Source organism: Herpailurus yagouaroundi, unplaced genomic scaffold, assembly GCF_014898765.1.
Source record: "Herpailurus yagouaroundi ecotype Mexico unplaced genomic scaffold, PumYag 159, whole genome shotgun sequence".
Classification (NCBI taxonomy): domain Eukaryota; kingdom Metazoa; phylum Chordata; class Mammalia; order Carnivora; family Felidae; genus Herpailurus; species Herpailurus yagouaroundi.
In genome coordinates this window covers 35,051,603-35,065,468 of record NW_024412400.1, presented here as the reverse complement: position 1 = coordinate 35,065,468, position 13,866 = coordinate 35,051,603, and the positions used below count along the sequence as shown (strand labels likewise).

The 13,866-nt window shown below is 38.6% G+C and overlaps 1 protein-coding gene and 1 long non-coding RNA gene across 2 annotated transcripts in view; one reads left to right on the top strand and one right to left on the bottom strand.

Annotated features, from left to right (window-relative positions):
• The window catches only part of COPB2 (coat protein complex I subunit beta 2), a 31,163-nt gene extending 17,452 nt beyond the window's left edge, over positions 1-13,711 (top strand). Inside the window, exons 10-22 of the mRNA XM_040480322.1 lie at positions 710-820; positions 2,540-2,628; positions 2,714-2,820; positions 3,969-4,112; positions 4,753-4,883; positions 5,177-5,384; positions 9,420-9,530; positions 10,704-10,918; positions 12,325-12,417; positions 12,511-12,691; positions 12,839-12,907; positions 13,059-13,130; positions 13,358-13,711. Coding sequence (XP_040336256.1) covers positions 710-820; positions 2,540-2,628; positions 2,714-2,820; positions 3,969-4,112; positions 4,753-4,883; positions 5,177-5,384; positions 9,420-9,530; positions 10,704-10,918; positions 12,325-12,417; positions 12,511-12,691; positions 12,839-12,907; positions 13,059-13,130; positions 13,358-13,450 — 1,624 coding nt within the window. The 3' untranslated portion in view covers positions 13,451-13,711. The remainder of the gene's footprint in view (positions 1-709; positions 821-2,539; positions 2,629-2,713; positions 2,821-3,968; positions 4,113-4,752; positions 4,884-5,176; positions 5,385-9,419; positions 9,531-10,703; positions 10,919-12,324; positions 12,418-12,510; positions 12,692-12,838; positions 12,908-13,058; positions 13,131-13,357) is intronic.
• On the bottom strand, positions 2,309-3,971 carry LOC121033736 (uncharacterized). The gene is made up of 2 exons (XR_005792081.1): positions 3,871-3,971; positions 2,309-3,382 (listed from the first exon to the last, which is right to left on the bottom strand). It is a non-coding gene; the product is annotated as an uncharacterized LOC121033736 (long non-coding RNA).
• Positions 13,712-13,866: the final 155 nt, after the last annotated feature.

The window sequence follows — 13,866 nt, the reverse complement described above, 5'->3', positions numbered from 1 at the left end:
CTTAACAGTCATTAAAAATGAGTATTTTTATTCATTTGAGTGATGTGCTTTAAAATTAAGATAGTCTTGCAACAAATAGTGCCTCCTAATGGTGTAAATGTAATGAGCAAAGTTCTAGGCATCTTGGTGCTCAACAAGTATCCGTTGTATTATTAGAATCCTCCCCCTGTGCATCAGCAGCCATTCTTGTCTTCCTGCCTCAAGTCTCCTTTGCTTATAAGAGAAGGCCACTGCAGTAAGATTTTTAGCAAATGCCCATGTTCATGATATGTTTTGGGATTTGTTGATAAAATATTTATGTCTAGCTCTGTATTTGAAGAAATGTATAACTTCAGAAGATACTAGATTCAATTATAAATGTCAACTGAAGGGGCGACTGGATGGCTCAGTCGGTTGAGCGGCCGACTTCAGCTCAGGTCATGATCTCGTGGTCCAGGAGTTCGAGCCCCGCGTCAGGCTCTGTGCTGACAGCTCAGAGCCTGGAGCCTGTTTCAGATTCTGTGTCTCCTTCTCTCTGGCCCTCCCCCATTCATGCTCTGTCTCTCTCTGTCTCAAAAATAAATAAACGTTAAAAAAAAAAATTTTTTTTAAAAGTCAACCAAAGTAGCATTTGTCATCAGAAATATTTTATTATGCAGAGGAATCAGTGTTTCATAACTTCCACATGTCAGTGATCCTACTCTCTCTCTCTGGCTTCCATAATTTCCAGGTTTGTCGTGGTGTGTGGTGATGGCGAGTACATCATCTATACAGCAATGGCCCTGAGAAACAAGAGCTTTGGATCTGCCCAGGAGTTTGCATGGGCCCATGATTCTTCAGAGTAAGTTTTGGCTTGTGCTGTCCCGCTGGCCCTGACTGCAGATGGGTCATCTGTGTGCGGCTGTATGAATCATGTTCCCAGGGCTCGGTGTTGGCTGTGCTTCTGCCTTTCAAGAACAGTTCTCACCAGAGCTGTCTTTGCCCTTTCTGTGTTCAGTATGCAGCACGCTCACTCAGGCTGATCCACTAATCCCATTAAACTGGGGGCCCAGCACCCATTTCCTTGATGGAGCCTGCATTTGGGCCTGGTGCTTATGGGCTCAAGACGAAGTAGGCTTTCCCTATGAGCTGATGTCCTGAGCTGCTGCTAGGATCCCGAGGTAGTTGGGAGAGACTACAGTCTGATGTCATCTTGATGCTAACTTCATTGAATCTTCTTTAAAACGTGTTTCCTGTGATGTTACCCACCCCCTATATTTAAAACAAATTCTGTTTGAATTTAGAGTGTTCATAAAATATTCTTATTAAAAACAGGAAAAATCATTTAACTCTGAATTATCATATTAGATACTGGTTATTTATAATTTCTTGTAATTATTTATATTAGATACTGGTTACTGAGCGGTTCTTTTTTGATTCCTTTTTGTGCTCATAATAAACACCAGGACTTCCCCCCAATCCCCCCACCTGACCACACAACTGATGTACATCTTCATAGTTTTCTTAGTTTTGTTTCCTCCATATTTTTTTATTGCCCCTGCCCTCAACAGAGTAACCTGAGCCTCAGTGTTGCATGTAAGATGCATGTTTTTAAATTTTTTAACAAAAGATACACTGAGAGTAGGAATTGGTTTTGATCTTTTCATAAATTTCCTAAATACACTCATATATACACAGTTCCATTTCTAAATGTATTTTGTTAACCATCCTAAACAAAATTATAGTTCATGAATTCTTACTTCTCTCACCATACCTCTCTGTTTTGATAGTTCACTTTTTTTTTTTTAGCTTTATCCAGCTAAGGTCCTGTTCAGCATCTTTCCTATCTTGATAGGAACACTCATCAGATCACTTCCTTAAATACTCTTGAATGTCCAGCAACAGCCACAGTCCCCCTTTTTCAAGACGCCTGAATATACACAGTGTTGTAAGTTGTTGCCAAACGTGGCTAACTTCTTGAGCCACTTAACAAAAGTTTTTATTTTTTAAGTTGCCTGTATTGAAGTATAATTTATACAGAATTAAATGTACTATTTTAAGTGAACATTTCAGTGACTTTAGGCAAATGTATACAATCTATAACCGCCAGCACAAAGACAGAGAACATTTCTACCATCCCCAGAAAATCCTCGTTTTCCCTTAATAGTCAGTTCCCTGGCCCCAGTCACTGATTTGCTTTTTCTCACCATGTGGATTAGATTTATCTTTAGAGTTTCATATACATGAAACTCCAATATCCAGTCTATATGTCTGGCTTCTTCTGTTCAGCACAGTATTTTTGGGATTCGTCCATGTTGTTGCATGAGTCAGTAATTGGTCGCCTTTTTTGCAGAGCGGTGTTCCATCGCATGAATGTACCACAGTTGGTTTAATCACTCATCTACTGAGGGATGTTGGGTCTTTCTCAGTTTTTAAAATAGCTTGCAAACCCTAATAATTTGTGTAACAGACTGTGAAACTCATAAGTCATTACTCAAGTATACCTGAAGATATTTCTGACATTCGATGGAAGTATGGTTTGGTACATAACATGCTGTGTTTGCCTGCCTTTTCCCCCCAGATACGCAATAAGAGAGAGCAACAGTGTTGTGAAGATATTTAAGAACTTTAAGGAAAAAAAATCCTTTAAACCAGATTTTGGAGCAGAAAGTGAGTGCTATTTATAAATGATAGATTTTTTAGAAGCTTTGCAATGGCTCAGAAACATCTACCCAAAAATCTTTTTTCTTTTCAGGTATCTATGGAGGCTTCTTATTGGGAGTCAGATCTGTAAACGGCTTAGCTTTCTATGACTGGGACAATACAGAACTCATACGCAGAATTGAAATTCAGCCCAAACATGTGAGTTTTCCCTCCACTGTCACTTTTAGAATGTGTAACTTTGTGAGGAGCTCTGAGTCCCTGAGGCAAAGAAATGTCCTTGTACCCAGCTGTCCTGGTTCCATTGTGTTGGACACAGTGTCATTTACTTCAAGATTGCTTAGAAAATCAGACTTGCAGTATTTGAATGAGGTGGTAGACATTGGGTATTTTGAAAAGCAGGAAAACTTAGACAAATGCCAAGTGCTATTCATATTTTAAATGGCGTTTGACAGAGTATGAAAAGCCTGCTTTGAAGACAAGAAGTCAGAAAGGTCTTGACTTGGAAAGATCCAGGATCAGATCAGAAAGCCTTTTCATAGTTTCCCTGATGCTATTTAAACTTTAGGTAAATGTCTCCAGTGACAAAGTTTTCTACCTTATGGAACTACCTGCTTCTTTGACAGCTTTCATTGTAACAAAATTCTTTGGAGACAAATCCACCTCTCTTGGGTCCTGGTTCTATCTTTTATAGCATGCATTCTCAGTGAGCACTAGTACCCCAACAGCAAAAATTGCTTCTTGAGGATGAAGAAAATTTTATCTATAAAGCATAGATATTCACATGTATTTATATGTTATGCAAGTATATATATGTGTGTATATACAGTGTGCATATATGTTATATAATTTTATACATAACATGTATTATATAATTGCATATGTATAATATATATATAGTATCTATGGATTTAAAATTTTGTAGGTGAGGGTGATTAGGAGAAAAATGTCTAAAAACATTCCTGGGTGGGTGGATGTGGGTGATAATGGGAAAAAAAAAGGCTGGGAAACACTGTTCTAGAGCAATAGCGAATAGGCTGCTGCTCCTAAATTACATTATATCCACTGTTCACTGACAGTTTCCTTCCTGTCTCCCTTTAGTCTTTCCATTTCTAGACCAAATAGCCCAGCCCACCCTCTAAATGCATATACATACACATGTGTGTGTACATATATATGTGTGTTCGTGTATCTGTGTACGTATGTATATACCCGCTATGCACTACATAAAATTGTGCAATGCGTACTTACTGTCCTAAGACGAATCTTGTAAGAAACAAAGTGTATGCAGTTTGTCATACCACTCGGAAATCCGAAACCATTTGTCTGTTCTGTTTGTCATGTCGTAGATTTTCTGGTCTGACTCTGGAGAGCTGGTCTGTATTGCCACCGAGGAGTCATTTTTTATCCTTAAGTATCTGTCGGAGAAAGTCTTGGCTGCACAGGAAACACATGAAGGAGTTACAGAAGATGGCATTGAAGATGCCTTTGAGGTGACTGCATCAGCACAACTTTACCTTCGTTCTTAAATGATTTATATTCGTGTAACCTGACTTCACTGATTTTAACATTCTGTTAAGTTAGGTTTGAGGAAAGTAAACATTTAAGGAAGTCTGGTGAAATGTGAAGATTAAAGCCTTGGCTCAAAGATCAGAGTTTGAAAGTATATATGTTTAAAAGATATTTATTTGTACTTTGATTTTAGGGAATCTTCAGATGACTTTGATATCTTTCAGTAAGGAAATTAGAAGGTGTTTTGGTCTTAAGACATTTTACCCAGTGATTTAAATGAGCTCTCAAATGGTAAAGATAAATCACCTATTGTGGAGATATTCCTGGAAGATTTTATGAAATACTTCCTATTCCAGTTTCATGTATATAAGAAATTTAGATCAACACTTTTTAGATCACAGCTTTGATGCAGCAGTGAGATTTTATATTATAAATACTCATCCAGGAATCTGTTTTTAAATGAAAAAAGAAGATAGAAATTCCAGGGAAATATTTTCTTTCTTGAAGTAGGATTTTACTTTGCATTTCTTAATCTCCCTTATCACCCCCAATCATATTCAGTTTTTGTAACCGGATTTCTAATGCTGAATAAGGTAATAATAGACTCTTTTCTCTCTGCAGGTTCTTGGTGAGATTCAGGAAATTGTGAAAACAGGGCTGTGGGTAGGCGACTGCTTCATTTACACGAGTTCTGTGAACAGATTAAATTATTATGTTGGAGGAGAAATAGTCACCATTGCCCACTTGGATAGGTAACTGAGAATTGCTTTGCTTGTGTCTTAAGCATCCTGAATTTAAAATTATGCTTTTCTTTTCTTTCTTTTTTTTTTTTAAACGAAACTTATTGCTGGCTTGTAGCAGTGATGGGCCTGATTTTTCAGTGTTAGAGTTTTAACAGATGGGCTGTTGTTGATCAAAATTGCATCAAAGTGGAAAGATTTTGAGCAAGAGGTAGTGTGTGTGTGTGTGTGTGTGTGTGTGTGTGTGTGTATGTTTACCTACTAATTTGGGCCTACTCCTAAATTAGTTTCTGTTTCTATTACAGAACAATGTATCTTCTGGGCTATATTCCTAAAGACAACAGGCTTTATCTGGGGGATAAAGAACTGAACATCGTTAGCTACTCTCTCTTGGTTTCAGTGCTGGAATACCAGACAGCTGTCATGAGAAGGGATTTTAGCATGGCTGATAAAGTTCTTCCTACCATTCCAAAAGAACAGAGGACCAGAGTTGCACACTTTCTGGAAAAGCAGGTAAAAGGATTTTGTTTTGTCTTTTTGCCTGTTTTCTTTTGTGGGTTTTTTTCTTTAAACCAGTAATTTATGTGGATTTGAAAATACTATTTCTTTATTACCACTGATTTCCTTATGGCAGTGGAATTTCTCCTATAAACTTAAGTCACTTATTATATTCTTCCTTGTCCTTTCTTAATGCCCTTAGTACCTTCTTTAATTGTTGGAAATGATTATCAGTCTTCTCTTTCTGTAGACTTCTTTTCCATTCTATCAATACTTTCATTTCTGCCCTGCATTTTCTCTCTCTATCCTAGCAGGCTTTTCTTTTTCTTTCTTTCTTTTTTTTAATTGTAAAATATACATAAAATTTAGCATTGGTGGTAGGTTTTTTCTTAATGGAGTGTTTTTAAGTCAAAGTTGTGCACAAAGTACAAAGTTCTTTAAGGCTCAAGGAAAAAAAGCAGCACTTCCTTCCCTCTATCATATCTTCTTCCTAAAGGAAGTAGAAGTTTAATTCTTTTGGTTGATTCTCTTGGAATTTATTTCTACATCTCTAGATAACATATGCTGTTACTGAGCTTTAGGCATTTCTTGTGACTTAACACTCTGTAGAAGATGAGGGTTTACCTTTCTCCTGCTACTTATACAACATACATGCCATTTTTCTGTCCTCCTCCCACTATAGTTGGATGATTTTGATTACATCAGTTTTCAGTGTTTACATTTTTAGAGCTATTGTAGACACTGCTCACAGCTGAGCCATTTAGTATAGTGTAGCTTTCCCTTCCTGCAATTGTTTGTTTTCCCTGGAGTTGTCTTTTTTCCTTTGCTTATTTTTCTGTGTACTTACAGTTAATTCTCACTAGATTCTGGTGGTTCTCCAGATTTCCTTGAAATCTCCTATCATCATGGATATCCCCTCACCATCAGGTTGGGCCTTCCTTTTGCCTCTCAGTTGGATCCATTGTTTCCTGTATCCCCTATCTTCTTTGCTGGTTTACTCCCTTATCTGGCTGGAGCATGTCCTTCAGTAGTTTTCTGAGAGAAGGATTATTATTGGAAGTAAAGTTTTTTGTGACCTTGATTATCCGAAACTGCCATTGTTCTCTTCTAAAACATATTTGACTATTTAACTAGATACAGAATTCTAGGCTGGAGGCAATTCTCTCAAAATTTTGAAGGCATTTGTTCCATTGCCGTCTAGCTTCTAGTTATTATTGAAGTGTTACTGGTTTATATTACTGATCTTGGCACCTGATCTGTTTTTTCTTTCTGGAAGCTTTTTGGACCTTGTCCCTATTGTTCTGAAATATTATGATGGTGGGCCTTGGTAGAGGTCAATTATGAACAAATTCATTTTTTTGGGTATTAGACAAGCTTATTTAATTGGACACTTATTTCTGAGAGATTTTCTTGATTCATTTCTCTGATGATGTCCTTCCTTAGCTTTCTGTATTCTTTGTGGAACTGTTAGTGAAATGTTAGGCCTCCTACACTAGTCTCATTTTGTTATCATTGTACTTTTAAAGTCTTATTCTTGTGTATGGATGAAAGTTTACTTCTCTCAGGGTCTGAATGATAGGTTTTGTTGTTTTGAGGTTTTATTTCTTCATGGTATGCTTCCTTCAAGTTGCTGTTATTGGTTCATTTTGATCTGTGCCTTTCCTGTTAGAGATTTTCTTCATGCATCTGATGATCCTTGGGCCCTCATTTAAGAGGAGAGTCTAAGAAGCAGATAAAAGGCCTGAATTTGTGAGAGGTCTTGCTCGATACGGACTTCACATTATGGATATGGCTGGGCCACTTGATTAGGGATGCTCAAGGTCCATATGTTCATCTTGTGAATTTAATGAACACTTAACATTGCACCAGGTACTGTTCTAGCTGACATATAGCTTGCAGGTTGTTGATATTTTAGTAAGTGTTACCCCTTAGGCTGGTTAGGGTTTACAGCCCAAGGGGTAAGATTGAGCTTAAATCACCATCATTCTGGATGCAAAGTAGAAAACAGGTTGGTGTCTCAGCATCTGGTATTTCATTTAGTCTCAATCTCTTTTCTCATAATTTCCTATTTTCCTCTCGAAAGATGTATAAGGTATCCCTCAGACTGGAGACCCTCTAGTTTATCCTCTTCGAGGACTAAACTTGCTGTCTTCTGTGTGTGTCCAGAGGTTGGGGGAGGAGAGGAGAGGGGACCTGGGGTATCTTATTTCTTACCTGCTTGTTACAGAGACTTTCAGGCAGTTTTGTTTATTTTAGCATTGCCTTCCATGAGATGCCACTGGGGATCTTGATGTGTGAATGAAGTTGTTTCTATGGTGTCCTCACTCCTGATTTAGGATTAGTTTTCTTTAGTGTTTTAACTGTTTAAATTCCTCTGCCAGTTTTCTAGCTTCCAAAATTTTGTTACAGAGGTCTCCTCTTTCTGTATCCTAAGGAATTTATGCCCTAGGGGCACCTGGGTGGCTCAGTTGGGTTGTTTCCAATTCTTAATTTCAGCTCAGGTCATGATCTCATAGTTCCTCGGATCAAGCCCCATGTAGGGCTCTGCACTGACAGCGCTGAGCCTGTTTGGGATTCCGTCTCTGCCCCTCTCCCACTCTCTCTCTAAATAAATATTTTTTAAAAAAGAATTTGTTTCCTAAAAAAAGAATCCTTTTAGTGTCATTTCAGTGGGGGTTTGGGGGAAAACAAAAGTTTATTTAGTCCACCTAATTTCATCTGCTTTGCTTATGTCTAATGAGTTCCATAGATCTTATATACTCTGTTCTTGGATTTTTATTATTTACGCCAGTTGCTAGGAAAGAAAAGGAGTATGCAGATTATTCAGAGTGCCTTGTTTACACTGTTCAGATGGATGAATGAGAGGAGGGACAGCTTGGATAGTCTGGGAAGTTAAAACATTTTAAACACAGTGATACAGCCATCCTGAAGATCCAGCCAGAACTTGGAAAGCTGCCCAGTTCCTCCCTCTTAACCACCCTGTAACTGAGCATTGTTCCTCATTCCAGTGAAGTCTCTTGAAGTCTGAGCTTTGTCCAACACACCGCATCCACAGAGCTGAAGAACTTGCCCATAGTGTAGACTCCCATCAGTACTCTTAGAGGAGAAGCTAATTTGGTAATTACAGTAGTTGGTTTTAAAGCCTGTTTTTATGACACAGTGGAAAATGGAAGACAGTTTTAGATTTCCTGCCCTCTGGAATGCTGGCTGATAAATAAAGTGGATGTAAGACCAATAGTAAAGTCCTAGGTAAGGATACCTGATTGGCATTAGGACCTGGAAGCAAATGTTTGCCAAATGACCTAGATTACGAAAAACTGAAAGGAAGACTTTTACATTTGACTTGCTTTTCTTTGAGGGACTGGACTAGATGATCTCTAAGCCTAGCTTAGTGAGTAGATTATGAACAGCTAGGTCTGCACCACTGTGCCTTTCTTTTTTTGAAATGGTTCTTGTTCAGTCAAGTTTCCAAAATCTTGTTCTTGACAGCTGTTTACTTTTGAATTTCTGATTTTACCAGTTTTACAGGAGTTTAGCTAGCATCAGTCAATGTTCACAGCTTAGAAAACAGCATTGTGGGACTGAAATCTCTCCGCTAGGTTGGTTCTTACCAATTAATTTAATGACTCCTGAATTTTTCTGTCTTCTCATTAAAGAGTATTCTATTGGGGCGCCTGGGTGGCGCAGTCGGTTAAGCGTCCGACTTCAGCCAGGTCACGATCTTGCAGTCCGTGAGTTCGAGCCCCGCGTCAGGCTCTGGGCTGATGGCTCAGAGCCTGGAGCCTGTTTCCAATTCTGTGTCTCCCTCTCTCTCTGCCCCTCCCCCGTTCATGCTCTGTATCTCTCTGTCCCAAAAATAAGTAAACGTTGAAAAAAAAATTAAAAAAAAAAAAAAAGTATTCTATTTCTTTTGTTTAGGCCATGGGGTTTCTATGTCAGCAGGGTATTCTTAGTTCAAGAGGGAGTGGATCAATGATGATTTGCTGTGTGTGCACTGTAAATCTACACATACAGACTGCCCACACATTGTTACATCTGTTCTCTGTTTAGGGCTTCAAGCAACAAGCTCTTACAGTATCCACAGATCCTGAGCATCGCTTTGAACTTGCTCTTCAGCTTGGAGAACTAAAAATTGCATACCAATTAGCAGTAGAAGCAGAGGTATGTACTAAGTCATGATTTTTCATAACTAATGCAAAAGTCAGTAGGTACTTACGTGTATTTAGTGTAAGTTCTCTTCATTAAAGTTTTCCGAAATGTACATTAGTGACACTCTTTGGTGACGTTAGTGCCTCTCTTTGATCTTTTAAAAAATGCATTTTGTTTGTCTTTAAATTAAATGGATTTTACTGCAGATATTCTTAGCATTCTGATTTAAGAAGTGTTTTGGGGGCACCTGGGTGGCTTAGTTGGTTGAGCGTCTGACTTCAGCTCAGGTCATGATCTTGTGGTTCCTCAGTTTGAGCCCCATGTCAGCACAGAGCCTGCTTCTGATCCTATCTCCCCCCACCCCACCCCTTCTCTGCCCCTCCCCCACTTGTGCTCTCTCAAAAATAAACATTCAAAAAAAAAAAGGAAAAAATGTTTTCATAGCTTATATGAGATCTGTTTTGCAAAAGATGTAAGATATTAGATATTATAGTCTGGGAACTCTAGGAGTGCAGACAAAGCACTAATTTGCCAATATCCCAAATTAGTGAGAAAGTTGTTGGTTTTAAAGAAAGATTTTAATATTTTGACACAATTTAATGACATTTTAATGAACTGTTACATATCGAGGGGCCCCCAACCATGGTTTACATGTAGTATTTATTGGTAAATTCATTTCAAATGTGCTAAATAAATTTCAGCTATGTTAAGATAATCTAAATGTGTAGTATTTTGATTTCTGAGAAGCTACAAATGACAGATAATATTACTGTTAAATATTTAAGGATGTATGAAATAATTTTATTCTTTCAAAAAATGGTATGAAATCATTCATTAAAATACTTACAATCTAATTACCTTAAAATTCCAATTAGATAGTATTATTTTTAGTTTTACTGGGTAATTACAAAATAAAAATAACATGGGTTTGATGATTATTCATGCATCAATAAAATTGATTTGTGTTTGAATTTTGTATATGCGAATAACTTTTCTCATTACACATTTTGTCACTACATTCTTATTTTGATTGATAGAACCAATTTAACAAGCACAGCTCAGTATATGTGTAAAATATCTCCCATTATCAGCACAGTAATACTCAGGGTAACAGAAGAATATTGATGTTGAAAACTCAAATGTTTATTTCCATAGATGTGTTTACTTGGAAACTCTTTCTTACAGTCAGAGCAGAAGTGGAAACAACTTGCTGAACTTGCCATTAGTAAATGTCAGTTTGGCCTCGCCCAGGAGTGCCTGCACCATGCACAGGATTACGGGGGTCTGTTGCTCTTGGCCACTGCCTCTGGAAATGCTAGTATGGTGAATAAACTAGCAGAGGGTGCAGAGAGAGACGGCAAGAATAATGTGGCATTCATGAGCTACTTTTTACAGGGCAAGTAAGTATCAAATCAAGGTCTAAAAGGTGAGTGTAGTAATTTAAAGCACTGATTTCCGCACTCGCGGACTTTGAGGGTGGTTGAGAGAGGAACAAACCCTGGAAAGAGACGGATGGATGCCTGGCCTAGACCCTGGCTAGTAGGGGCAGTTGGAGGACAGTCCTACCTTGGTGGCACTGGCCTTCAGCAAGGGATGTTCTTACCAATTTGGTCGAAATGTCTGAGCAAAATGAGCTGTTCAAGGAGGTTTGGACTGAGAGAAACGTGAAAGCCGTTTCTCAAAAGCCCTGCCTCTCCCTGCCTGAGCCATTTTATTTTCCCATGGCAGGAGGCTGTTGTGATGCTCCCATAGTACTCAAAAGGCAAGTAATTTTGCCCAAATTGGGTAATTCTGACCTGTCCATAGCAAGAATAAAGGGGTTTAGGATGCCATTTACTTCTAGATTTGAGTCCCAACTGTAAAGCATAAAAATGTCATATACTTCTGAAAGTTTAGCAGTCAGTGCAGACCAGATCATCTCAACATTAGCTGACCATATTATGAAGTAAAACATGAAGTATTCATTAACCTTGCCCTGCATTCATTTAAACCTCATGCTTCATTATAGAAACCTTGTGCACCCCAATGTGTATTTATAATGTGTTTGTAAATTTGCATATGTGTAGGAATAGGTCCATAATTCAAAAACCCAAAAATATCCTGAAAGTTTTTTATAACTTACTTGATAGCAAAACCTGACCTAAACTCCGAAATACTATTATTAGTTGCTCTTATGCCACTTGTTTTTATCATATTTAGTATTCATGTGTTCCTGCAAAATATTGTCTATGACTTTTATTTGATGCTGAGGGTGGTAGGTAATGTGTGTGGTATATGTACTGCTACCTTTCTAATATCCAAAAACCTGTGTTTTGTTTTTTTCAAAAACATACGACTTCTAAAACACATTATCCACTTTATCAAACTTCGAAAAAGAAACCAAATAGACACTAGGACATTGCCCTGCTGGACATCACTACATTGCTGCACACAGCCCACACTCAAGACACCACCCTCGATGTTCCCACTTGTGAAACCGAGTTTCTGCTCCCATATCCCCTGAAAGCTCTTAAAATGTGCTTGCTTATAAGCTGCCTTAGCTGGTCTTGAAAAGCCCCCTTAGATTCTTCTTAGGAATTGTTAAAATAGGTTATTAGGAGATTGAAAATGGTCACCAACTGCCCTACCCCTCACACTCTTGGAGTCCATTGATTATGTAACACACTGGTGCTGACCAGTTAATGGCTCAGTGACAGAAATGAGGAGTATGTGTGGAAGCTGGGGAGGAAGTGCTGACTTTGCAACACTACATCTACACTTCGTTGTTTATTCTTGATAATTAGTGCCTCTCCTTTCTAATCTTTAGGCTTGATGCTTGCCTGGAACTCCTGATTAGAACTGGCCGACTGCCAGAAGCTGCCTTCCTGGCCCGGACTTACTTACCTAGTCAGGTTTCAAGGTACAGACTTTTAATTTCAGGAACAAATGGTTCAGATAAAAACTAGAGCACACTTAACTCACTTTCCCTTTGGTTTCATGATACCTACGACAGGGTGGTAAAACTCTGGAGAGAAAATCTTTCAAAAGTCAATCAGAAAGCAGCAGAATCCCTTGCTGATCCAACAGAGTACGAAAACCTTTTTCCTGGATTAAAAGAAGCCTTTGTTGTGGAAGAATGGGTGAAGGAAACACATGCTGATCTGTGGCCGGCCAAGCAGTACCCACTTGTCACGGTGAGTTGCCAGGGAGCCAGGCCTCTTTTATAATTTATATACATTATTGGTGGATTGAGAGCTAATATCTGGGATTTAGGCCAAGTCCATAGATGAATTAGGACTTCAGATTACACTGCTTTATTCATCATTGCTTTATTCTGATAGCCAAATGAAGAAAGAAATGTTATGGAAGAGGCAAAAGGCTTTCAGCCCTCAAGATCTGCAGCTCAGCAGGTCAGTAGAATATCTTAATCAGATAATCTGGTTAAGATTTGTTCATTTTAAGTACCATGTCCCACTTCCTAATCCTCAACAGCCTTTCCTTGGGGGAAAATTACCTGAACAAATTCCTTCATCTTTCTATTCTCTCCACTTGGGCTTTCAGGAACTTAATGGGAAACCTGCTTCTCCTACTCCAGTTATTGTGACCTCCCACACAGCCAACAAAGAAGAAAAGGTAGGACATTATACCCAAACTTCCCATGGGAACCCCAGGCTCACTCCTCCCGCCTCATGAATGGCCACAGGATGTGCAGGCCTCTGCATTTCAGTGACATAATCACTTTCAGAGCAGGGGCTTTGAAATGAGAAAATGCCCCTCTTGACTCTTGCTTTGGTTCTCTTTTGATCAGGAATCAGATAACTTTTCAAAAAGTTACCTACCAATAACTCTTTTCTTTGCAGAGTTTACTCGAACTAGAAGATCTGGATAATTTGGAATTAGAAGATATTGACACAACAGACATCAACCTGGATGAAGATATTTTGGATGACTAAGTGTAATGTTTCCCGTGAACCATTAAGGACAGGTGTTGACTGCCACCGTGACCACAGTTCTTTGGACTCTAAGAAACTCCTGAGATTTTTTTATAGGGAGAGGCTGTGGCCCACTGGGAGCACAGTGCTCTCCTCATTCTAGGAGTTTATGTGCCGCATCTAAATCACTGCTTCCTGTTAAGTAAAACAGATGTGGGCTTTGATTTTTTTTTCATACTGTCACTAGATCACATCTCATAAAATCTTTTGAATTAATGAAAATACTCGAAAGTTTCCTTTCTAAATAATGAAGATAAGCTTCTAGTTTTAGAAGGCTGAACCAAAACTACACCTCACCTAGGGATCAGCCCACATTCTCTTAACCCTTTTTTCTTGATCTCATCCTCTTACCCCTGCCCTAACTTTTTAGTACTTGG